Genomic DNA, 26,415 nt, shown 5'->3' on the forward strand with positions numbered 1-26,415 from the left:
TGTTCGGCCCCCGTCGTCAGATGTGAGTCAGACGGAAGCTCCGAGCCGTGGGTCAGATGCGACTTGAATGCCTGTGTTCAGGGGGATCCGGATTCCAGGTAATCCGGGCTGCTCATCTCTAGTAAAACCTTCCATAACATGTAGCCAGTGGCGGAACTAGCAAGCAGTGAGCCCAGGTGCGACAAAATGCTTTGGGCCCCCCATCCCATCCAAGTCCACCCCCTCACCCCTGAAGAGGATCTGGTGAGGGGGACCTGCTCAGGGCCAGAGAAATGGATACCTAGCAACAGTGCCGTAACTAGACATTTTAGCACTGTGTGCAAGAAACGGCATCGGAGCCCCACCCCTGCATGCAAAACAGGGACAGTGCGTGCCGTAGGCGCGCGCAAAAATACATAGTGGCGTGGCTTCGTGGGGAAGGGGTGTGGCCACAAAATAATACCAATTCATAAAACGGTGCACAGTAGTCTCCATTATTCAAATTACGCCGCACAGTAGCACCACTACACCAGGTAGAGACCCTTTTACAGCTTACGGCGGACAGATTCCTCTTTTTACACATTACAGCAGACAGCGTCCCCTTTTTACACATTACGGCAGACAGCGTCCCCCTTTTTTACACATAACGGCAGACAGCTTGCCCTTTTTACACATAGCAGCAGACAGCGTGCCCTTTTTACACATAACGGCAGACAGCGTGCACTTTTTACACATAACGGCAGACAGCGTGCACTTTTTACACATAACGGCAGACAGCGTCCCCTTTTTACACATAACGGCAGACAGCGTCCCCTTTTTACACATAACGGCAGACAGTGTGCCCTTGTTACACATAGCGGCAGACAGCGTACACTTTTTACAAATAACGGCAGACAGTGTGCCCTTGTTAAACATAGCGGCAGACAGCGTACCCTTTTTACACATAACGGCAGACAGCGTGCCCTTGTTACACATAGCGGCAGACAGCGTACACTTTTTACAAATAACGGCAGACAGCGTGCCCTTGTTACACACAGCGGCAGACAGCGTAACCTTTTTACACATAAGGGCAGACAGCGTGCCCTTGTTAAACATAGCGGCAGACAGCGTAACCTTTTTACACATAACGGCAGACCAGTGGCGTGCGGTGAGGTCATTGGCTGGTGAGGCACTGCAGCCATAATGATCCGCAAAGTCCGGCGATGAACCTTACCGCCACTTGTGATGTCATGGAAGTAGGCTGACAGTGCCTGCCTACTTCTATTTTTTTATTTAAACATTTATTTATTTTTTACAAATATGTGTTTTAGGTAGCCCTTGAGTTGAAATAGTTGGACGATTTGGGATCAGAGTTAGGTACCCCTTTTTATACCTTACAGGAGACAGTACCCCAATTTACACGTCCCATTTTTACACCTTACGGCAGACAGCGTCCCCGTTTTTTACACATTACGGCAGACAACATCCCGTTTTTACACCTTACGGCAGACAGCGTCCCCGTTTTTTACACATTACGGCAGACAGTGTCCCCGTTTTTTACACATTACGGCAGACAACGTCCCGTTTTTACACATTACGGCAGACAACGTCCCGTTTTTACACATTACAGGAGACAGTCCCCCTTTTTTACACATTACGGCAGACAGCGTCCCCTTTTTACACATTACGGCAGACAACGTCCCCTTTTTACACATTACGGCAGACAACGTCCCCTTTTTTTACACATTACGGCAGACAACGTCCCGTTTTTACACCTTATGGCAGACAGCGTCCCCGTTTTTTACACATTACGGCAGACAGTGTCCCCATTTTTTACACATTACGGCAGACAGCGTCCCTGTTTTTACACATTACGGCAGACAGCGTCCCCGTTTTTTACACATTACGGCAGACAACGTCCCCATTTTTTACACATTACGGCAGACAACGTCCCCTTTTTTACACATTACGGCAGACAACGTCCCGTTTTTACACATTACGGCAGACAGCGTCCCCGTTTTTTACACATTACGGCAGACAACGTCCCGTTTTTACACATTACGGCAGACAGCATCCCCGTTTTTTACACATTACGGCAAACAGCGTCCCCGTTTTTTACACATTACGGCAGACAACGTCCCGTTTTTACACATTACGGCAGACAACGTCCCGTTTTTACACATTACGGCAGACAACGTCCCGTTTTTACACATTACAGGAGACAGTCCCCCTTTTTTACACATTACGGCAGACAGCGTCCCCTTTTTACACATTACGGCAGACAACGTCCCCTTTTTACACATTACGGTAGACAACGTCCCCTTTTTTTACACATTACGGCAGACAACGTCCCGTTTTTACACCTTATGGCAGACAGCGTCCCCGTTTTTTACACATTACGGCAGACAGCGTCCCTGTTTTTACACATTACGGCAGACAGCGTCCCCGTTTTTTACACATTACGGCAGACAACGTCCCCGTTTTTTACACATTACGGCAGACAACGTCCCCTTTTTTACACATTACGGCAGACAACGTCCCGTTTTTACACATTACGGCAGACAGCGTCCCCGTTTTTTACACATAACGGCAGACAACGTCCCGTTTTTACACATTACGGCAGACAGCGTCCCCATTTTTTACACATTACGGCAAACAGCGTCCCCGTTTTTTACACATTACGGCAGACAACGTCCCCGTTTTTTTACACATTACGGCAGACATTGTCCCGTTTTTACACATTACGGCAGACATCGTCCCGTTTTTACACATTACGGCAGACAACGTCCCGTTTTTACACATTACAGCAGACAGCGTCCCCGTTTTTTACACATTACGGCAGACAGCATCCCCGTTTTTTACACATTACGGCAGACAGTGTCCCCATTCTTTACACATTACGGCAGACAGCGTCCTTGTTTTTTACACATTACGGCAGACAGCGTCCCCGTTTTTTACACATTACGGCAGACAGTGTCCCCATTTTTTACACATTACGGCAGACAGCGTCCCTGTTTTTTACACATTACGGCAGAAGTCCCCTTTTTTATTTTTCTTACACAGTACAGTGAGAGAGTGAGAGTGAGTGAGAGTGAGAGTGAGAGTGAGTGAGAGAGTGAGAGTGAGTGAGTGTGTTACTCACCTTGGGGGGGCCACGATCCACCATCCACAGGACAGCTGCGGCGACGCTCCGGAGCCCCTTAGAGCAGAAGATAGCCGGCGGCAGCAGGAAGCTGCTCTCTGGGGCTGAGAAGGGACGGCGGCGGCGGGACTCACGGACGACGGCGGCGGAGGGACAAGGAGAAGGGGCGCCTCGCTCACACCCCTTGCAGTGCCGGGACAGAGACTTGCGCTCCGGGACAGCTCCCCTCCCGCTCTGCTGATTCCGGGCTGACGGCCAGCCAGCAGCTTCTTGCTCCACCGCTGCCGCTGCTGGTCACTCTTACAGGGGCGTGCTATGGGTTGAAAGCACGCCCCTGTCACTCCCCTGTCGAAGCGGCACTTCCACTAAGTGCCGCTTCAGCTGCATTTTCTAATGGGCTTTTACTGCCCAATTCTTGGTCCCGCCTCCCCGCTTCCTTCCCTTTACACTGACAGCGGGAGGCAACGACAGCGGTGCCTCCTAAACTCATTTATAAAGAATATGTAGACCCCAAGATCATTAAAATAATATAAAGCCTAATGTATATACTTATGACACAGAATCTGTGTCATAAGTATTTCTTTTATATTATTTTAATGATTATGACAGGGGAGGCACTGCCTCCCCTGCCTCCCCTGACTGCACGTCCCTGCGGCAGACAGCGTACACTTTTTACACATAACGGCAGACAGCGTGCCCTTGTTAAACATAGCGGCAGACAGAGTACACTTTTTACACATAACGGCAGACAGCGTCCCCTTTTTACACATTACGGCAGACAGCGTGCCCTTGTTACACATTACGGCAGACAGCGTGCCCTTGTTACACATTACGGCAGGCAGATTCCCCCTTTTTACACATTGTGGCAGACAGTCCCCCTTTTTGTAGAAAGAAAGAAAGATAAGAAAGAAAAAAAAAGAAAGAAAGAATGAATTATACTTACCCTCTCCGCTGGCTCAGGCTCCTCGGTGCAGCTTCTGGTCACTCACGATTCCCGGGCAGGAGAGAAGGAGGAGGAGGGAGGTGGAGGAGGGAGCCGCAGCAGCGCTGTGTTATTGGTGGAGGCGCTGCTGCTGCCCCTCTGCTTCACTATAGGCTGTTCTCGAAAGACAGCCTATAGTGAAGCAGAGGGCCAGCAGCAGCAGCGCCTCAACCAGTAGTAAAGCGCTGCTGCGGCTCCCTCCTTCACCTCCCTCCTCCTGCATCTCCCCCGTACCGCTGCTCCTCTCCTCTCCGGGCGGCTGTGTGCTGCGGGCAGCGGTTGCCCGCAGCACACAGCCGCATGTAATGAGTCAGTTTGACTCATTACATGCTTTGGGCCCCTGGACAGAGGCGGGCCCCAGTGCAACGCACTGGTTGCAGTGGCGGTAGTTCCGCCTCTGCATGTAGCGATGTGTGCAGACTCTCCTGGATGCTAATGGTGAACACTTTTAACACTTGCTATGACTTCCTCATGTTTCTCATAGACCAAGGTGTGTCTGTGTCAGATTTCACAAAATTACGTCAATTACTTTAAAAGTTATAAGGAATTCTTTGGGGCCTATAGTAGGTAAAACACCCTGTAATACTGTACTATAGTTTTGTAACATATGTTAAACTATACAAATGTAAGACAGAAATCTTACTAAGATTTCTATGTTTTAAGGCAAATATGGAGGAACGATTATCACATATCTACTTTTTCCAACAAATGTACTCCCGCGTTATGGGGAATGCAGATGTCCTGCTCTCTAACCTCCTTCATGCTCCAGTATTCTCTGTCACATCTTCTCTGGTTTTCAGCAGAGCTCTTTATTGGTAATAACTATATTCTACATATAAATCCTCTCTGCTCCCAAAATGGAGAACTGGCTCTGTATGTACAACATATCTATGTGTTGTATCCCTATCCTAGTATATCATATACGGCCAGTTCTCAGGGCTACTGTACTTTTCTAAATGCAGGAACTGATGGCAGTTCTACCTGAAAGGTTGCAATGGAGTTAATGTGGAATAAAATGTCTGCTATGGATGGTTGAATAAATTAGTTGATAGACATCAATGTACAATCATACTATATAACCATCTTATCTATTTGACCATAGGATACATTGTGCTCTTTGTTGCGGTCCAATGCCCGTATCCAAGAACAGTCTTGTCACAGCAATATTTCTGTGAAGGTAAGAAAATCATTATTTATGAGATGCTGGGATACCTAATTTCTAGATATGTGGTGAGGCATTACTGTTATTTTCTTATTCTTATGTATCTACAGTAAGAATACAAAGATTAGTTGGATGAATACTTTGAATCATCAGAGTGATATATAGATACATGATAATTCAACTAGTGTCACTATATTTCCTTATTCATTATTAAATGTAAATAAAAATATCCGTGCAATGCTAAAGTGAAAAATAAGTAAGATCATAGAGGTATTCAGCAGCCAACACTGTCCCCAAACTGTTATGAAGATCAGCTTGTGGTCAAGAAGATCCTAATACAGATACAGAAGTTTCCCACACAGTAACAGAGTAGACACCATTATATGGGTGTGACTGAGTGGGACTGGTGTTCTTTTTGTCTTTTTCCCAATCATAGGAGGTGGTATCTCAGTTCACCGAAGTGTTCAATCAAACACACCTGACCAACCTGAGCGCCTCGGATCTCAGCACAGCTGTCACCTCTATACTAGAGAATGTGGAAACCTCACTGTTGGAAACTTTTACTAAAGATCTCAGGAACCAAAGCATCAGCACCCCTGAACTTGGTGAGCAAACAGAAGAATTGAATTAGAACCATTGCATTTTAAAAACTACATAAACATTGGCTAATATTATTTTACATGTATCTATAATCAACATATACAATACTCCTTATTATATAATAGTTTCAAGATACATCTGAATTGCTTAATAATGCATCTCCAGAGATCCTTCCATAGAAACTTCCATGTTCTTAGCCTCTTACTTTCCTAACAGTCAGATTAGAGTGAACCTCCTTTATGGGCAGACATTGGACAACAAAGTTAGGTTTTTGCTGTGAGGATGCTGGGCTGTGTTACACTGTAGCTCTGTTTGTCCACTCAGCACTAGCTGGTCAGCCTGAAGGCACCTTTGTTTGTCGGGAGGCTTGCCACCTAGCAACAGCTGGTGGGATAGGTGCAAGCCTCCTGATGATCACTGCAAAGGTAAAACTTTCACTTACCTTCTCCGCAGCCTGGAAAGAGCGGGGCAGAGCCGTGGTCATTGCAGTGCTTTGCCGGTGCAAATGCACACACCCACCTGCTGGCCATGCGCGCGCATGTGCCTCTATAAGGTGCTAAGCCCCGCCCCCGAATCAGATTTGTCCTCAGTGCTGTAGCATGAAGGATACAGTGTCTTTGTCAGCTACAGACACTTTGGTATTGTCCCCAGCACTCAGCAAAAGAAGTAGGCAGCCCTCCAGGCATATCCTGGAGGAGGCTGCTGATAGTTCTTCCTCAGATGAGGAAATTATATTTAAATGGAGGAAAGTAATGAACCCATTCAGGTTGAAAGACAGCAGGGACACCTCTGAGGAGGGGTAAATTAGTCAGGTTGCAGAGACTCCTTACCCTCCAGCATATTCTCAAAGAGTGGTGAGAAAATGAACACCCAAAAAAAACAAATTGACCATGTTTCTTCTAGAGATGCCTGTTCAGGACAAAACATCTCTTTCTCCGGCAGGGTCCACAGGTTATCCACAGGATAACATTGGGATATGACGGAGCGACAGTGGATTGGCACCAAACGATCACAAGCTTTCTGGCCTCCCAGGATGCAACGGGCTCATCCATATATTCCCGCCCACTGGCTCAGTCAAATCAGTTTTTTGTTTGGTGTGGCAGGAGCCGGACCATGGTCACAGGGCTGCTGTGTATAGTAGACAGCAGCCCTAAGCTTTATTATTTTATTTTTATAGTCTTACTACTTTTGTTTTTGAGTGATCTTTCTTAACAGCGTCTTACACGCATATTGGAAAGAAGTGCTCCAACAACTCTCCGCCAGGTCGCAACAACACTTACCCACGGTACAAGTGCTGTCTCGACTGGCACCTGTGTCGGATATACTAGCTGGTCCAGCAGACGTTACCAGGCTGTGGCCGGAGCACGGGGAGAAGATAAGGCATCGGTTCCGCTTAGAAGGGGAATACGGACACAGCCACACTGTTTGGGAGGAGACTATCAAACAGTAGCATGTGTCCTCCGCCACCACGGGTGCTCCAGTGTTAGGCCTTAGGGATCAGAAGGCACCAGAATTAGTTTGAGGCTGCGATCCCTAGGGTTGATGTCAGCAGTGGGGAGTCAGACGCTCTCCTGGTCACCCCTCCCCCAGTTCATGACCAGTTTCCACGCGTCTTCCGCCATGAACTGATTGCCTCACTTCCATCTCAGACGCTACCAAGAGGGGTCTTGGTCGCAGCATAGGCCGCTGCATCTGTATACACTAAGGTTTACCGCTAAGAGACTGGGTCGCAGACATGAGCGTCTGCATGCACTAGCGTTCACTGAGCGCCTGTGTCCACTAAAAGTTACCGGAGCGGCAGTGTACACTAGTAGCGTCTGGATCCACTCAGCATTCGCTAACGTATTGATCGATCCTGGAAGTGGGGTGAGTCTCCCTGTATCCCACTCTACGGAGTAAGGGTTATACAGCACTAAATTTCTATCTACTTTTTGTCAGTATGAATAGTTAAGTTTGGTGCCTATTGCATATGAGTTTGTGTACATTACTGTTGTTTTCTTCGCAATGCATCTGAATACATTGAATAACTGTATAGAACAGAATTCAGTAAATGTACTCCTACATACTCGAAATGTGTTCGTAGTTGATAATATGCTCATATGACTAATATATAACATGTGACTGACTGCTAGTGTGACTTTATATATGTTTGTCAGTGGTTCTTCTGAGCCTCAATGCTGGTGCTTGGGTTGGGGTCAGATTGATATCCCTTGTATACAAGTAAAGTGATTACAGTCACAGATTGTGTAGTATACTGTGAAAAGCTGATTGTTTATCATGTCTAAGAGCGGCAAAGGTGAAGGGGTTACATTAACAGTAACACCAACACTCATAACATGTTTATCCTGCAAGGTGGGGTTATCAACTCAGCAGCTGGCACATGATGGGTTATGTGCAAATTGTTTTGCTTTTCAGCAGATTGCAAGGCAGATCCCTGTTCAATGACAAATAGATCCACCTTGGGCTATGTTTTGCACAAACCTTATCCAGTATAGTTGACAGGTTGGTACTTACAGCTTCAACTTCAGGAACAGGGTACACTATTAACCCATACATGCAGCTCCCATCTTATGGTATAGCACCTACAGCTTCTACAAATCAACAAGCTGATAAACAAAGGGTATATATATCATCAAATTCACAGACTACACAGGATGATACATCAGATGAGGATAGCTCCATATACTCTACTTCACCATATGAAGAACAAATGGAAGGTTTCAGCTCAGAGGATATAGCTGAGTTAATTGGAGCAATGAAGGCTATTCTGTCTCTAGAGGATTCAGCTGAGCCAATAATAAAAACTAAGGCAACTGTGTTTAAACGTCCCAAAACAGTTAGGGTTGAGTTTCCAGGGTTAGAGGAACTGACGGAAATTATGGAGGAAGCTTGGGCTACACCCAATAGGAAATATAGAATTCCAAAAAAATGGGATTCTTATTACCCTTTTCCAACTGGGGACTGTTTAAAAAGAGAAGTGCCTCCTAAGGTAGATACGCACGTCATTCGATTAGTGCGATAATCTATTTTGCCTTTGCCATCTATGTCATTAAATGATGTCACAGACAGAAGAGTGGATGGTTTTTTGAAAAACATTTTTTCTCTGTCAGGGGCAGTCATAAGGCTGGCTATGGCCTCAGCCTGGATATCAAAAGCAGTAGTTGAATGGGCTGACGAACTAGAAAACGGGCTCCCAGCACCTACTAGGGAGCAGGAGTCCCATATAGCTCATATAAAACAGGCTGCACTTTTCTTAGAAGAAGCAGCAATGGATATGGGAACGATTGCTTCTAAAGCATCAGCCTTAACAGTAGCTGCTCGCAGAGCAATTTGGCTATGTACATGGAAAGCCGATTCAGAATCCAAGAAGATTCTGGAAGCTTTGCCTTTTGTTGGGAACATTCTTTTTGTTAAGGAATTGACAGATATTCTGGAGTCAGAAGCAGAATTCAAGAAGGTCAGGTTTCCTGCCAGTTATAACCCTAAGCCTAAGGAATTGGGATTTCGGACATTTTGGTGGCAAGGTAAAACAAAAGGTAAAAATGAATCGAATCAGACCCAGTACAATAAGTCTGGTAAAGCAAAGAAGCAATGGGCCACCAGAGGTCCAGTTTCCAAACCAGAACAGAAACCATTAGCCTGATAGTGCGGGCCTCCACCTGGGGGGACTCCAAGGTAGTGGGCCGATTTCTTCAGTTTGCACACATATGGCAGCAGTCGACAACAGATGCTTGGGTGCAAGAAGTGGTATCTCTGAATTATGTTTTCCCTTTCAAGAAGCAGCCTCCTCAAAGGTTTTTTTTGCACCAGCCAGTCTCATATAGAGGCGAAGGCCAGGGCCCTGCAAGAAGCAGTTTAGAAATTGCTTCAGTCCGGGGTAATTATTCCAGTACCCCCAGCAAAACGGGGGCAGGGTTTTTACTCCAACCTATTTTTGGTCCAGAAGCCAAATGGGTCATTTTCGGCCCATTCTCAATCTCAAAATGTTAAATACATTTGGGTCCCAAGGTTCCACATGGAGACGTTACGCTCCATAGTTTTGCCCATGGAACCGGGGGATTACATGGTATCTCTGGATATACAGGATGCTTACCTGCATGTGCCTATATAGCATTGTCACATCAGTGTTACCTTAGGTTCGCTATCCTCCAGCAACATTTTCAATTCCAGACCTTACCCTTTGGGTTAGCCATAGCCCCCAGAGTATTTACCAAGATCATGGTGGTTATGGCAGCTTATCTCCACAAGCAGGGAATAAGGATATTTCCATACCTCACGATATTTTAATCCTGGCACAATCCCAGGAATTGCTATTGAGCCATCTCCAACAGACAATAAGTTGTCTACAGAAACACGGATGGATCATAAATAGGGCAAAGTCGTCTCTGATTCCGTCACAACGGATGATTCACTTGGGGGCTGTATTGGATTCAAGTCTGCAGAAAATATTTTTACCCAGGAATTGTTGCACAGTCAAACAATATCCATTCACGCAGCGATGCGAGTGATGAGGTTGATGGTGTCAACATTTGACATGGTGGAATATGCACAATTCCACTCAAGACCTGATTCTGGCCAGATGAAATGGAGTACATCAGACAATAAAGAAACAGATGATGATACTTCCAGTAAAGGAAAAAAGGTCATTAGCCTGGTGGCTACAGACATCCCATCTAGACAAGGGGAGACCCTTTTTGATATCAGATTGGGAGATCCTGACAACGGATGCCAGTCTACAGGACTGGGGAGCAGTGTCCAGAAAATGATGGTTCCAGGGACAATGGACGACAGAAGAAAGTTGCCTGCCAATAAACCTGTTAGAACTTCGGGCCATATACATGGCACTGATTCAGACAAAGGACATTCTGCAAGGAAAACCAGTCCAGATCCGCTCGGACAATGCAACGGCAGTAGCGTACCTCAAGCATCATGGAGGAACTCGCAGCCAAAAAGCAATGGGGTATATTTACTAAGATTTGTAATTGTCGGGATTTGGAGGGAGATTAAACACGAATGACATTGAATGTGTGAATTTGCAACTTTTTGAATTTTTTACGCCTCATTTACTATGCTATCGTATTCTGCATTTTCGTTTTTTCTGATGTCAATGTCATTCGTAATTTTGCCAGTGTTTTACGGGAGTTATTAGTAAAACGCTGCTGAACTTAACACAATGAATCCCGGACGGATCTGTGAGATCCGTGCAGGGCTTCATTGTATACCTTAAAAAAAGTGTTTAAAGTGTTAAAAATTCTGAAAAAAATTGCATGGGGTACCCCCTCCTAAGCATAACCAGACTCGGGCTCTTTCTGCCGGTCCTGGTTGTAAAAATACGGGGGGGAAATTGACAGGGGTTCCCCCATATTTTAACAACCAGCACCGGGCTCTGCACCTGCTCCTGGTGTTAAAAATACGGGGGACCCCTACATCTTTTGTCCCCTGTATTTTTTGCACCAGCACCGGGCTCCACTAGTCAGAGAGATAATGCCACAGCCGGGGGACACTTTTATATTGGTCCCTGCGGCCCTGGCATTAAATCACCAACTAATCACCCCTGGCTGGGGTACCCTGGAGGAGTGGGGACCCCTTAAATCAAGGGGTCCCCCCCTCCAGCCACCCAAGGGCCAGGGGTGAAGCCCGAGGCTGTGCCCCCCTATCCAAGGGCGGTGGATAGGAGACTGATAGCCTTGTGTGTAAAAAAAAAAAAAAGAATATTGTTTTTTGTAGCAGTACTACAAGTCCCAGCAAGCCTCCCCCGCAAGCTGGTACTTGGAGAACCACAAGTACCAGCATGCGGGGAAAAACGGGCCCACTGGTACCTTTAGTTCTTCTACAAAAAAAATACCCAAATAAAAACAAAACACACACACCTATATTAAACATACATGCACACTTACATTCATACATACTTATCTATGTTGACACGAAGCAGTCGGTCCTCTTCTCCAGTAGAATCCCGGGGTACCTGTAAATAAAAATTATACTCACAAACAATCCTGTGTAGATTGGTCCTCTTAAGTTTGTAATCCAGGGACTTGGCAAAATAAAAAAACGGATTACCCGAACCACGCACTGAAAGTGGTCCCATGTTTACACTTGGATTCCCTTTCCCCGACTGGCAGGACTCCCGTGACTGCTGTCAAAGAGGGTCCCTTCAGCCAATCAGGGAGCGCCACGTTATGGCACTCTCCTGATTGGCTGTGCGCTCCTGAGCTGTCAGTCATGCTGCGCACTGTAGATACAATGTAGCGCATAGGCGCTCCATTGTATCCAATGGTGGGAACTTTGCGGTCTGCGGTAGACCACGAGGTTAAGTGGGGTCACTCTTGTGGTTGGCCCCATTTAACCTCACGGTTTAAGGGGTCCCCACTCCTCCAGGGTACCCCGGCCAGGGGTGACTAGTTGGTGATTTAATGCCAGGGCCACAGAGACCAATATAAAAGTGTCCCCCGGCTGTGGCATTATCTCTCTGACTAGTGGAGCCCGGTGCTGGTGTTAAAAATACGGGGGACCCTTACGCTTTTTGTCCCCCGTATTTTTTGCACCAGGACCAGGCGCAGAGCCCGGTTCTGGTTGTTAAAATATGGGGGAACCCCTGTCAATTTTTCCCTCCGTATTTTTACAACCAGGACCGGCTCAAAGAGCCCGAGGCTGGTTATGCTTAGGAGGGGGGACCCCACGCAATTTTTTTTTCTGATTTTTAACTCTTTCCCGCCCCTTCCCACTGATCAACATGCACGGATCTCACGGATCCGTGCATGCCTATCAGAACACGGTAAAAAAAAGCAGGTATATTTTAAAACTGCTTTTTTTTACGATTTGTATTTTTCCACGGCAGTGTTTGGCTATTGCCGGCAGTGATTGTGAATTCAAATTTTTAGTAAATTACCGAGTTGTATAAAATAACAGGCGTGTTTGAACAATGGTGTATTCATTCGTATTTTTTTTCTTTGCCTTCAAAAAAAATACAAATGCCCTCATCACTGCCGAGATTTGTGTTTAGTAAATTCCTGAGATGACACTTTGAAGAAAAAACACCAACTCGGTCAAAAGCAGGACTTTAGTAAATATACCCCAATGAAGGAGGTAAGTCACATACTAAAGTGGGCAGAACTCCATCTTCTAGCAATGTCCGCAGTGTTCGTTCCAGGAGTCCTAAACTGGGAAGCGGACTTTCTCAGTCGACACACCATTCGTGCAACCGAATGGGGTCTACACCCGGAAGTATTTCAGACTCTAGTAGACAAGTGGGGGTTGCCAGAAATTGATCTCATGGCATCCCGTCTGAACAACAAAGTTCCAGCATACGGGTCAAGAACAAAGGACCCCCGGAGCGATCCTTGTGGACGCACTGTCAGTGAAATGGGATTTTCATCTGGCATATCTGTTTCCTCCGATCGCCCTGTTACCCAGTGTGGAGAGGAAAATAAAACAAGCAAGGGGTGCCATGATTCTAATAGCTCCGGCTCGGCCCAGAAGGCATTGGTACATAGATCTGCAGAGAATGTCGATGGATGCTCCAATTCTGCTCCCTCAATGTCCAGATCTACTAATGCAGGGTCCTTGTTATCACAGGCATCTGGATCGGCTGTCTTTGATGGCGTAACTGTTGAAACCTCTGTCCTGAAGTCAAGAGGTTTCTCACAGCAGGTAATTCAAACTATGCTCAGAGCAAGGAAACCCTCCTCAGCTCGCATTTATCACTGAATTTGGCAAGCCTATATTCATTAGTACAGTGAAAGAAGTATGGACCCAAAATCTTTCAGAGTATCCAGAATCTTAGATTTCCTTCAGGCAGGAATGGATAAGGGTTTGAAGGTGACTTCCTTGAGAGTTCAAGTTTCAGCATTGACTGTATGGTTTTAAAAGAAAATTTCCACTTTACAGGATGTGCGTATTTTTTTCCAAGGAATGCTGCGCATTCAACCACCCTATGTTTCTCCTGCAGTACCTTGGGATTTAAGTCTGGTCCTCAAAGCCCTTCAAGGGGCTGTGTTTGAACCACTTATAAAGTGGATCTTAAATGGTTGACAGCTAAAGTACTCTTTCTACTGACTATGACATCAGCTAGAAGAGTATCAGATTTAGGAGTGCTGTCATGTAAGTCCCCTTTTCTGATTTTTTTTATCCAGATAAAGCAGTTCTCAGAACTAAGTCTGGTTATCTTCTGAAAGTGGTCTCGAAGTTTCACCTTAACAAAGAAATTGTAGTCCCGGCTTTTCAGGTATCAGGACTTTCTGCGGGAGAAGCATCGCTGGACGTAGTCCGTGCATTAAGAATCTACGTAGATCATACCAGTGCCATCAGAAAGACAGATTTTCTCTTCATTCTCTACGGATTTCACAAGAGGGGATGGCCTGCTACTAAACAGACGCTAGCAAGATGGCTTCGAATGACTATTTTAGAAGCATATTCTCAAGCTGATCTCCCTGTTCTAGCTAATGTCTGTTACGTTCACTGTACTTGGTACTCCTGAAACTGGGCGGATGAGCCCCAAGTACAGGAACATAATGCTGCGGCTAGGAACGGAGTTCAGCAGCAACCCCTACAGAACCCCTGACTCCGTTATCTCACCCGCGTGGTCAGTCTATGCCTGCGAGACTATGTTTGCTTGGGCCCACGGCAGCCGCGTTTGAAGGGCGGATTATGTCTGCCCAACTCCGATGCCCCCCGGTCTTAGTTGGAGACAAGGCGTAAACTGAGACGGGGCGAGAACAAGGGGAACCTCTAACTAAAGACAGAAATACAAAGTTAGGGGTGCTACAGTACTAAATGAAAGTATGTGCGGCTAAGCCGCCAAGACTAACAACAACAAAGGCAATGACGTCCACACGCCTACACGAGACAGTCGTATACTGGCGAGGACAGCCAACGCAGAACCCTCTGCAGAAACTCCAAAACAAATATAACAAGACGCTGCGGCCTAGGCCGAGGGATGCAGCAGAGAAGCTACTCACGAAACCGGTATGAATACTGGCAGATGGACAAGAACCCCTAAAGCTGCAGACACTGGCTCTCTGGACCGGAGTACCGGCGGAATTCCAACTACATACCGGTGGACACCAAGACACAGGATTACTGGATCAGGATAGGCAAACTACAGGATTCCAGGACAGGAACGCTCCAGGGCAGGAAGCAGTTCACCAGAAACTGACAGGTTCTCAAGGTATCTTTTACAAAAGTCTATCACCAGCTCAGAACTGCAGAGTAATATAATAAGGGAACACGCCCCAATCAGGATGGCTGGAAGCCAGGCACAAGGTAATTGCACAAACACCTGCAGGGGAGAATTAACCCATAGCAATCAGGCTGCAATTACACAGACTCACCACCGGTGGCCAACTAGAGTCTTCTAAACAGGTACAGGGGAAATCCTGGCATGTAAAACAGAACTATAATACAAAATACATGAATGGAAAGCAAACAGGAATGAACCACTACTTGTGGTTCATAACAATGTCTCTGCTCACTCTACACGTAAGGTAGGTCCTTCATGGGCAGCACAACATGGTGCTTCAGCAGAACAGATATGTAAGGCAGCCACATGGTCTTCTATTAACACATTCATTAGACATTGTGCCTTGGATACCTTTGCCTCTCATGACTGTGAATTTGGGCTAAAGGTTCTCCTGTCTAATCAGGAGCGGCCCTACCACTAAAAATTGCTTTGGGAAGTCTCAATGTTATCCTGTGGACCCTGCTGGAGAAATATACGTTATGGTAAGAACTTACCATTGATAACAGTATTACTCCTATGTCCACAGGTTTCCACAGGGATCCCACCCTGACGCACCTGATTTGAGAATCTTTATACTCACTAACCTCTTCCCTCTTGAATGGAATGGTGTGCATGTGTGACTAGGGTTCTACATAATGCTCCTGCCTAAATGCTTTGGAATACAACTGATTTGACTGAGCCAGTGGGCGGGAATATATGGACGAGCCCGTTGCATCCTGGAAGGCCAGAAAGCTTGTGATCATTTGGTGCCAATCCGCTGTCGCTCCATCATATCCCAATGTTATCCTGTGGAAACCTGTGGACATAGGAGAAATACCGTTATCAACGGTAAGTTCTTACCATAACGTATATTTCCCAGCTATTGCCCATAGCTGGAAGACCTCTAAGGTCCATAGCAGGCCGCTCTCTCCTGCCCGCGGGCGGCACATATTCCTTGCCTCTGACCGCCAATTTGCACAACAGCGCACTCATAAGGGAGCTAGTCATCGCCATATACTGTCCCTATCTCACTCATCAAAAGATGCTAGTTACCTTCCAGTAGATTGGGAGTCAGAGAAGGTAACTAGAACTAGTGCATCCTTAGAGGGCAGAATGCCCCCATCTAAAATATACTCATCTCACTAGGCTCTGCGTGAATGCTCTCATCTATACAATTTTGCTCAATTAGCCTTTAGAACGGCACTTATTAGGGAAGATGAGATGGTTCTCCATAATCATACTGGCATCCCAGACATTTATGACCTATTTGCTTCATACCTATTTGTTCCGGCTCTCACTTCATTTGTGCGGGAAAAGGCCCAGAGTGACACTATTGACAAACTACTGAGGAAAATTCAGTTTAAAGTTTCAGATGCTGCGAGTCCTCTTAAAAGCTATTAGTAGGGCTATCCTAATGATTGGTCAGATATTTGATTTTATATCCAATTCTCATAGAATTCTCATAGAACTCACTGGGTAGCTAGTGCAGGCCGGACTAATCTAGCTCCCAGGCCAGTAGACGTTCCCAACCTAACAGATTCTGATCTTTTCGGTCCCTGACTTTATAGACGAAGTGAAGGTCTGCTATTAAGCTTGCAGATCCTTTGTAGACCTTAAGGGCCTTCAGCCCCCCTAATGGCCCTTTCCTCAGTAAGATCATCCTGCGGGAGCCTGCAGTTCAACCTGAGACCAAAGGGGTACCCCCAGAGCTCTCAGAGGAGGTCCATCCCAAACACAGATTGCGAGAGGCACAGTGTTCGGTGGCGCAAATGCCCTCAGGAAAGACAGAGGATACGGTAAGTCACTTAACTTTATAACCTCCTCGTTGTCTTTCCCATGCAATAGTCTCCTGGAGGCAGATCACCACAGACAGGGGGTTGCTAAGGATCGTGGAAAAAGGTCTGTCCCTCCCCCTTTTCCATTTTCCACTCCAAATATTTCCCTGTTCAAAAAACATCAGTCAGTTATTAGATGGTGTTCTATCCCTTGCCCTGCAGCAAGGGTTGGCAGATGCTTCCATGAAGGGCTGGGTCAGTCACCTTTTCCTGTCAGGAAACGGGATGGTTCATACAGACCGGTCTTAAATTTCAAATTTCTTAACCAACATATAAAACCTTGTTCTTTCCGTATGGAGGCCTTAGCGGACGTACTTTTCCTGCTTGGCAGGAGGCCTTTCATACAAATCAAGTATATCTAAATCACAGGAGGCTTCTGAGGTTCCTGTAGAAGGACGTCCTCTATCAGTGGACCGTCATGGTCTTCGGGCTTTCCAATGCCCCTAACACGTTCACACGCCTTATGTAAGCAGAGGTCTCTCACCTCTGTCAGAAAGGGATCCGCTGTATAATCTACCTAGATGACCTCCTGGTGGTCCACTCAGGCCAAGAAACCATTTTACTTCACAAGGAACTCATCCTCTCACTCCTCTGAAATCTAGGGTTTACATAAATTTCGATAAGTCCATGTTAACACCTTCCCAGTCAATTGTATTTCTGGGTTTTTCAATAGATACCCTTCTTTATCGATAGCAGTTCCCCCAGACAAGTGGAGGGACATTTAAGACTTTGTATTTCGAACCCTCAAGCATCGATTCTCGCTGAGGGACTTGGCCACAGTTATAGGGAAGATAAGATCCTTAGATCCAGGTTTTTTCCATGCCCCCTCATATGCAGACATTCTCAGATCCTTAAATCAGCTCTCCTTTGTCAGGGTAGGATTGGGATGGGCAAAATCCTCTATCCCCATAGTTCTCAAAGAAATCCACTGCTGAATAAACCTTTCACTGCCCTCTCCCAGACCTCTTCTACCTCCTCCACCAGACATAGTCTGCATTCCAGATGTGACCCTTATGGGCTGGGTTGCATTTGCAAGAGACCAAGCTGTAAGGGGAAGGTGGCCCACTCAAGATTCAACAGCTCACTGGAATTAAGGGTTGCCAGGTTAGCACTTTTCTCTCTTGTCCCTCCAAATTTTTGTGAGACCTCAGTTTGCCTCTGCCTGGACAATAGAACTGCAGTGTCCTATCTCAACAAAATGGGAGGCACTTGATCCCTCATTCTCGGCCAAGAGGCAATAGACATCTGGAACTCGGCAGTGGAATGCTCTATACTCCTGTTTGCAACATACGTCCCAGGAGAGCTAAATGAGTTAGCTGATTCCTTATCCAGGAAAAAAGTCACGTTGGAGTGGGCATCTCTGAAACCGGAAGTTTTTCTCAGCATTGTAAGAACCTTCGGTCAGCCACAGGTGGACCTGTTTGTAACTCCATCAAACACACAGGTTCCAACCTTTGTGGCCAAGATCTGGACTCAAGGGGCCCTCCACATGGATGCAATGTCCTTCCCTGGACAAATCTGCTCTTTCTTTGTGCTTTTCCTCCCCCAGCTATGCTACTGAAGGTACTCCACAAGATCAAAGCAGACAGGGTATCTCAACTTATCCTAGTATATTGCCCTCCAGAATTTGATGCCCCCCTCCGCAAGGGACCCAAGCCTCCCCTGAGCATGTCCAAAGATTGCTTCCAAGGGACTCCAGACCTTCTGCAGGAGCTTCCCAATTGCATGTGGATAGCGACATTACTTGGTTGTTGACCACCACAAACCTCTTGGCCTCTTCTATTGCCTTGATAAATGCTTCCCTTAGGCCCAGAATAAGATCCAGATACCAGTCCATCATAGATGAGTTTATGTCTTGGCAGGCTTCTCAGGATCCGCCTTTGGGCTCTCTTTCTAAGCCTAACTTAGCCCTGGATTTCCTGGCTGCTAAGTTACAGTCATGCCTGGATTCCACCACCGTACGTTTGTAAGGCTCCTAGCTTTTCTGATTCCAGGCCTTACAGAAAACAAGCTATACTTTATTGCTCAAAGGTATTTTCTAGTCTAGGCCACCATGCCCGCGATATTCTTCCATGTGGGACACTAATCCATTTTGAGCTTCTTAGCCACTATTCCCTCAGCTGCCAACATCTCTGATCTTTCAAGAAAGCTAGCTTCACTGCTAGCACAGGCATTTGCAGCTAGATGAGCCAAACTTTCTTTAATAAACACATCTGAACCCTGGATGCCCACCACTCCAATGGGTTTCCATATTGTCCTGAAAGGACACACAAAGACCAGCCCCATTCAAACCCCTCTGGTGGAGTTTGATCTAGTCAGAGATCAGCTGGATACCGACCTTTGCAAAGTCGAATGCCTATCTGCTTATCTCACATTAACAGCTCCATGGCAAAACAACATTTCCAACCTCTTTATTACATGTCGTAAGTCTTTTCGTCCTGCCATACCTTCCACAATCAGGGGTTGGATAATTTCTGCCATGCAGAGCTCAGGAATAGACACCTCCCTCTTCAAAGTACAGTCCATTCACGATGCCGCTGTCACTTCAGCAGCGGCTAGAGGCTTAACATTACAGTCTATAATGCAAGCAGCATGTTGGTGTACCTTCATTAAACATTATTGGAGGCCTCCCGATACTCAAAGGATAGAATTCCTTAGAGCAACCACCAGGTATGTGGTAGGCTACCCTCCAGCTGTTGCTAGGTGGCAAGCCTCCTGATGTGCAAACACTAGCTTGCAGGAATCTATGATCTGCAATCTCTTTGTCCTAGGGAATAGGATTGCCACCTAGCAACAGCTCCCACCCTACCCACCTTAGACCTTCAGTGATTGCGCTGAGCCAAAAAAAAAAGTGGGTCCCAGGGACCCCACACTTTTAAAAATTGGGGTCCTACCTGTCCTTTTCTGGGTCCCATCGGAATGAAGGTTCTTATTGATCTTATTAATGATTCAAATATAAAAACACACATACTTGATTTGGACACTACAAAAGTGTTGCAAGGGGGAGGAGGGGGGTGACAATACTACTGGGCTGTGTAGCATACAGGACACTCTACCAGAGCTGTTTCTAGACATTTTGGTGCCCTCCAGCAGAAAGTGAATAGGTGCTCCCCCTCCCATATTCCAAAGCATGGATGAGTGGACAGTGCGCGCCGAAGGCGTGTCGCAAAAAATAGGGGCGTGGCTTCATGGGGAAGGGGCGTGACCACATGATAGTGCCAATTCACATTGCACCACACAGTAATGCCGCTTATACAAATTGTGCCAGGTAGAACCTCCTATACACACATTGCGCCAGGCAGAGCACGTTATACACATTGCGCCAGGCAGAGCACGTTATACACACTGCGCCAGGCAGAGCACGTTATACACATTGCGCCAGGCAGAGCACATTATACAGTAAAAAGAAATATAACCAGGCGCTAGTAAATCATCACCATGTCCTGGTGATCAAATATTAGTATTAAAAAATAAAAATTATTTTATATTTATGCTGCAGGAAAGAGCTTGACTTGGGGTAGAACAAGTCAAAAAGAACCGGCACTTGGAAATCCCAAGTACCAATAACCAGAGAACACTTAACAAATCCCCTCTTGCGCTATAAATGATATGGTATGGCTAAGAGTTCAATAAATCAAACTTGTTATTCCATATATTTTATATATTTTAATACATAAAATATATATATATATATATATATATATATATTTCACAGATAAACAACTTGACCGGTCAATAAAATCACTAACACTGTATATTCATATATAATATTATAAACTTCCTAAGGAGGTGGATCTAGGCATACTCTGTGCACAGAAAAATATAATGTTATAATGGTAAAGGTAAAACTCAGTCCGTATATTGAATTCAAACAATCAAATACCAGCTGTAATTTGAACCCATGTAACAAATAGTATCCTTGAGAGTTAATTTGTATTGGAGTTCCTCAATGAGTTGCTGCTCAGCAAAGAAGAATAATAATGTTAAAAGAAACCGCTCCACACTGGAGCCTTACGTGTGGCTTCCACCTGTAGTATTAGCACGGGAGAGTCCCAATGACAGACAAGGTGGTCTCGGGCTGCGGGAACCGGCACCTGCGCTGGCGCCTGCTGTGCTGATTAATTACCCGACTTCCAAGCTCTGTGAGTCCACACCTCTATATGCCGTCTGCAAGCACCACAGTCGCGTTCTCTCTCCTCCCGATTTTCGTCTGTCTAGAGACAGTGACGCAGGATGGCAATGCGGTTCTGGGTTCCAAAGCTGGTACAGGGGTCCAATATTCTGCTTCTGATGCGTTTTGCTCCTCTCACGGGGGCTTTATCAAAGAATCGAGCACATTATACACATTATAAATCAGTGAGTGTGCTGATATTATAGGGGTAATGGCCTGTCCAGTTACAGAAGTCATAATGTTTGAAGAGAATGGGGGAAGTGACAAGTTACAGACTGGGAGTTCTTTGAGGAAAGGAGCAGAATAGGAATGTTCATATCCTTACTTTGTATCTTCCACTCATGTTGAATGTCCTTATTTTTGAAGTGGGTAGGATCACATTGAGGTATGAACTGAAATAACTGTAACATAGTATACTGTAGTCTTGTTTTTCACCAGAAACAGCAGAAATAATATGACAGTAATATGTGAAACACTATCATTCTAGGGCATGTGATTTTGTATGGAGTTAATCTTCACCAATAAAATTGAAAGAATCAATCCTCAGTATACAATAATAATATACTCACATTGTTTTCATAACTTTACAAAGTACATACTGTATGTCAATAGAATGACATGTCCTTGTGCTGGTCAGCTCATGAGGCTTGTGAGGAAGACTCTTGGCTGTCTCTTGAATCTGGTGAGAAGACATCAGTCTCGATAATGCAGGAGCCTGTCACTAATTGTATTCATGAAGAAAACATTGGCCCTCATTCCGAGTTGATCGGTCGCAAGGCGAATTTAGCAGAGTTACACACGCTAAGCCGCCGCCTACTGGGAGTGAATCTTAGCTTCTTAAAATTGCGAACGATGTATTCGCAATATTGCGATTACACACCTCGTAGCAGTTTCTGAGTAGCTCCAGACTTACTCGGCATCTGCGATCAGTTCAGTGCTTGTCGTTCCTGGTTTGACGTCACAAACACACCCAGCGTTCGCCCAGACACTCCTCCGTTTCTCCGGCCACTCCTGCGTTTTTTCCGGAAACGGTAGCGTTTTTTTCCCACACACCCATAAAACGGCCTGTTTCCGCCCAGTAACACCCATTTCCTGTCAATCACATTACGATCGCCAGAACGATGAAAAAGCCGTGAGTAAAATTCCTAACTACATAGCAAATTTACTTGGCGCAGTCGCAGTGCGGACATTGCGCATGCGCATTAAGCGGAAAATCGCTGCGATGCGAAGATTTTTACCGAGCGAACAACTCGCCTGCGTTTTTCTTTGCACACCTGCGTTTTTTCGAACACTCCCTGAAAACTGTCAGTTGACACCCAGAAACGCCCACTTCATGTCAGTTTTTTACTTAATCGCAGCGCAGCAAACATTTTCAGCTAGTGATAAACTCGGAACGACCTCCATTAAAACAACAACTAGACTTTCTGTGTATTTTCCACATCTACAGTCATTACTGTTCCATTTTATGTTGTTGTGGATGAGTGTCCAACATGCACTACATTGTATAGTAAAGTACTTTGCAACAACAAGGCATAATTGACCATGTATTGATCTATCTATGCCACCTCAAAATTTCATCAAATTGGCCCCCAGATCTGCTTAAGCCAGACACCTTATTTTCCTAACTCTGCTACATAGTATCCTGAAACTTAGGAGATACAGTGGGATAAATCTGACTTGTTGATACTGTATCTTAATTTACATGGAGACAAAATTACGCTTTCTATCCTGTACCTTTACAATCTATTTCATACAATAATGGAATTGTTCATGCCCTCTGTAATTATCATGTTTTCCTTCTAAAGAGGTTCAGATGACGGTTTCCTCAGACATCTGTACTGGAGAAACATCCAATATAACATTACATGTCTTGGGCAACACTATGGAGGTTCCATGTTCACTCGTGAGCAGAGAAACTGGTAAGGAAGTGTGAAATGTGTGCTACCATTCTTAATGTTCATATAATATTGAATGGGCTTTAATTCATTTGATATTCATAATAGTCCATTATCTTCATGTACTTGTCAGGTGGAGCTATTTTTATCTCACAAAAAGCCCTAGATTCCAGGTTAAATAGCAGTGTCCTTGGAGCATTAGGAGACTCTGATCATGAAGGTACAAATGAGATCATTTCTCAGGTGGTAAGTGGTGCCATCACAAGCAACAATACAGAAAACTTGGATCCCCCAGTATCCTTCTACCTGGCACAGCTGAAGGTCAGTATAAATAAGAAGGGTAGATTGTGACTCCAAAAAACAGCTTCACTCCCTTAGCTGTAACAGCTGCCTATCTTTTTTTTATAGTTTGCATAGTTTTTATAGCTCCGCACCCAGACATGACCCACAAAGCCCACCCTCACCACTGATTGGTTTGCAGCAGAGTGAGTAATTCAGTAGGAATGACCTACAGTGGGTGAAACCATCAATGGTTCTCCTGTTGATGGGTTTATGCCATCAAGGTTAATCACCAATAGTACCTTCAATAGTGACCATCAATGATTAACCCACCAATGGTCATCCCTATTCTAAATAAACATTGAGTATTGGTTTTGGCAAAACCACACTCAACTGTTTTGGTTTCTGTTTCGAATCTGAATTTTTTTTATAAATTAATAAAAACATCTAAAATCTTGAACTTTGGAACTGATTTTGTTCCTTCAGTAGTATTAACAACAATAACATTATTTTTCACAATTTACAGTGTAAAATGGCACCTGACATCACGAGGGAGGGACTTATACGCAACCCAAAACACACAAGATTTGATTTTTTTGATCTGAGATCTGAACTTGGTGAGATGACCCAAACCAGGTCTCGGTTCGACTCAGAAGCCCAAAATTTGTGTGTGTTCAGTTTTCAGCAAAACTTAACTGTTTTTCATATGTTTTATATGAATTGTAACCTAGTGTCTGGATCTAAAGATCTTTGAGGTACATTTTATCTAATTGATGATGAGGTTAATGCTGATGATGTCATATAATCTATAGTATGCCTTGAAAAAAAATCTTACTGACCCTCGGTCCCTCCCTATTTTTTTTAAAATAATAATAATGATAATAATTATTATTATATTTATTTAATATCTTTTCTTGGTTCAGCATGGTCTGAGAAAAGGGAAAAGTTTTTTTAATCACTAGACTATAGACTAATTACTATATTGTAGGGAAGAGCGGGTTAGGTTCCCTGAGAATCGAACCCAACCAAACTTGGGGATCCGAGCCCGGATCCGAATCAGGCTCGGATTTTCAGAGAGTTGAGTTAACATGGGGTGCTGCTGCTTGTGTAGGTGTGATGTCACTGTCACTGTGTTAGGGCTCTGCATAGTAGACAGTGCACTGCATATAGCATTCTGGTGCTGTGTATAGGACCAGGTGTTATTCTCTGTCGAAGAGGCTGTCGCACACTATTGCTATATATCCTCTGTATGTGATCCAGAGCAAAAAATATATTTCTATTGGCGCGTCACTCAGTGATGACTACCAGTACTGCCATACACTAAGCTGTATATCCTCTGTGTGTGATCCAGAGCAAAAAAATATTTCTGTTGGTGCGTCACTCTCACTGCTAGTACAGCGGCTGCCGTACACTACTGCTTTACATCCTCTGTGTTTGATACAGAGCTCTGTCTGCTGTATCTGAAAAAGGTGATCCATCCATCCATCCAGGATCTCCGCCCCAGTGTAAAATGAAAATAATAAAAGTTAAAAACAAAAAGCCTAAAATTATAATTATAAAAAATATATCATTTTTTTGTTCGCTGTGTACCCCAGTGTACTATACAATTTTTATTTTATTTTCATAAGTACTGTGACACTACCGGTCAGACCGCAGTATATTATTTCCTACTCATAAATGCATTGAGCGACACTGTCCATGTAGTCACCGTAGTATGTATTTATTATATATATTTGATTCATTTGTGTGACACTGTAACCATTGGTGTGTGATGTTAAAAATTATTCTACATATTTTTGACTCATTTGTGGGACACTGTAACTGCAGTGTGTGATATAAAAGATAATATATATATTTTGATTTCAATGAATATTTTATGCTGTGTCATCCCAGTATACAACCAGGGACTGCAGCTGCTCAGTCCATCTAGGGGTGCTCTGGCTGTCCACCCAAAATAAAAGACATTATTTTTTTATATTTTGTGCTGTATCCTCCCAGAATACATTCAGGCGTGCTCCATCCATTTCAGGGTGTGGTGTCTGTAGGTCATATTCTTATTATAGTTTATTGTCCTGTTTTCAGAACTCTTCTTATCCCCACACTGTAATTAATTCAAATTAATATAATTAATAATAATTATAAATTAGATACATTTAAATTAAATGAATATAAATAAACTCTCCACACTCATGAACTTTCTGCATATCAAAGATTTATTTGAGGAAATAAAGAATTTGATTCTAAATAAATGAAGGTAAAAAAACAATAAACAGTCTGGGACCTAGGGGTGGTCTTCTGTATGCCGAATGTCGGGATACCGGTGCACACTATACCGGCGCCGGAATCCCGACACCCGGCATACCAACAACTATTCTCCCTCGCGGGGGTCCACGACCCCCCTCGCCACCGTGCCCGCAGCGGGGCGAGCCCGCAAGGGGCTCGTTTGCGCTCGCCACGCTGTTGGTATGCCGGCGGTTGGGCTCCCGGCGCCGGTATGCTGGTCGCGGGAAGCCCGAGCGCTGGCATACCGTACAACACCCGGGACCTAGGTCACAGATTGTTTTGTACCTACGCTTTAAATGTATGCTTGATATCTAGCAGAGTCTTTAGCCGCTGAGTGAGTACAGCTTGCCACGCTACAAAAAATAGTCAAACAAAGAGAATGGATCACTCTGCGCTCCAAACACTTAAATATAATTTGAATGATTAAAAGTGCGATCTGTCAAAACGAATTGATTCAGTGAGACTCAGTATAAAATGGAATAATTTATTAAAAAAAAAAAAAAAACATGTACAGAACATACATAAAAAACAATATTATAACAGCTTGCAAGCATGAGATATTTTTTGTTAGCGTAGTTAATTAGCATGCAATAAAAGTAATAATAACAAAATAGTTAAAAAGAAGCTCTCCCGAATGGTTTAGAAAAACATATCACTGGCGTCCCAGTGTAATGGTTGTTGAAGTTCCGCTGAAAAGTACTTCACAGTGAGGTTAATGGGTTAGTAACAACATGCAGTCTCGTATATTTATCCACGTGCTGCTTCCTGAGAATTAGCATTTATGGTTCCTTTATTGATATATGACACGTGGTGTTGGCATTCTGGTGTATCAGCTTGAGACTGAATGCTTGCTACATATGTTTCCGGCCCTGCTGAAAAACACTGTCCGTC

At 44.8% G+C, this 26,415-nt stretch overlaps 1 protein-coding gene across 1 annotated transcript in view; it reads left to right on the plus strand.

Annotated features, from left to right (window-relative positions):
* The window catches only part of LOC134934383 (adhesion G protein-coupled receptor E3-like), a 535,434-nt gene that overhangs the window by 440,305 nt on the left and 68,714 nt on the right, over positions 1 to 26,415 (plus strand). Inside the window, exons 9-12 of the mRNA XM_063929832.1 lie at positions 5,185 to 5,259; positions 5,681 to 5,849; positions 22,873 to 22,986; positions 23,096 to 23,283. Of these exons, the coding sequence (XP_063785902.1) occupies positions 5,185 to 5,259; positions 5,681 to 5,849; positions 22,873 to 22,986; positions 23,096 to 23,283 (546 nt within the window). The remainder of the gene's footprint in view (positions 1 to 5,184; positions 5,260 to 5,680; positions 5,850 to 22,872; positions 22,987 to 23,095; positions 23,284 to 26,415) is intronic.

The sequence above is a fragment of the Pseudophryne corroboree genome, chromosome 6, assembly GCF_028390025.1.
Source record: "Pseudophryne corroboree isolate aPseCor3 chromosome 6, aPseCor3.hap2, whole genome shotgun sequence".
Classification (NCBI taxonomy): domain Eukaryota; kingdom Metazoa; phylum Chordata; class Amphibia; order Anura; family Myobatrachidae; genus Pseudophryne; species Pseudophryne corroboree.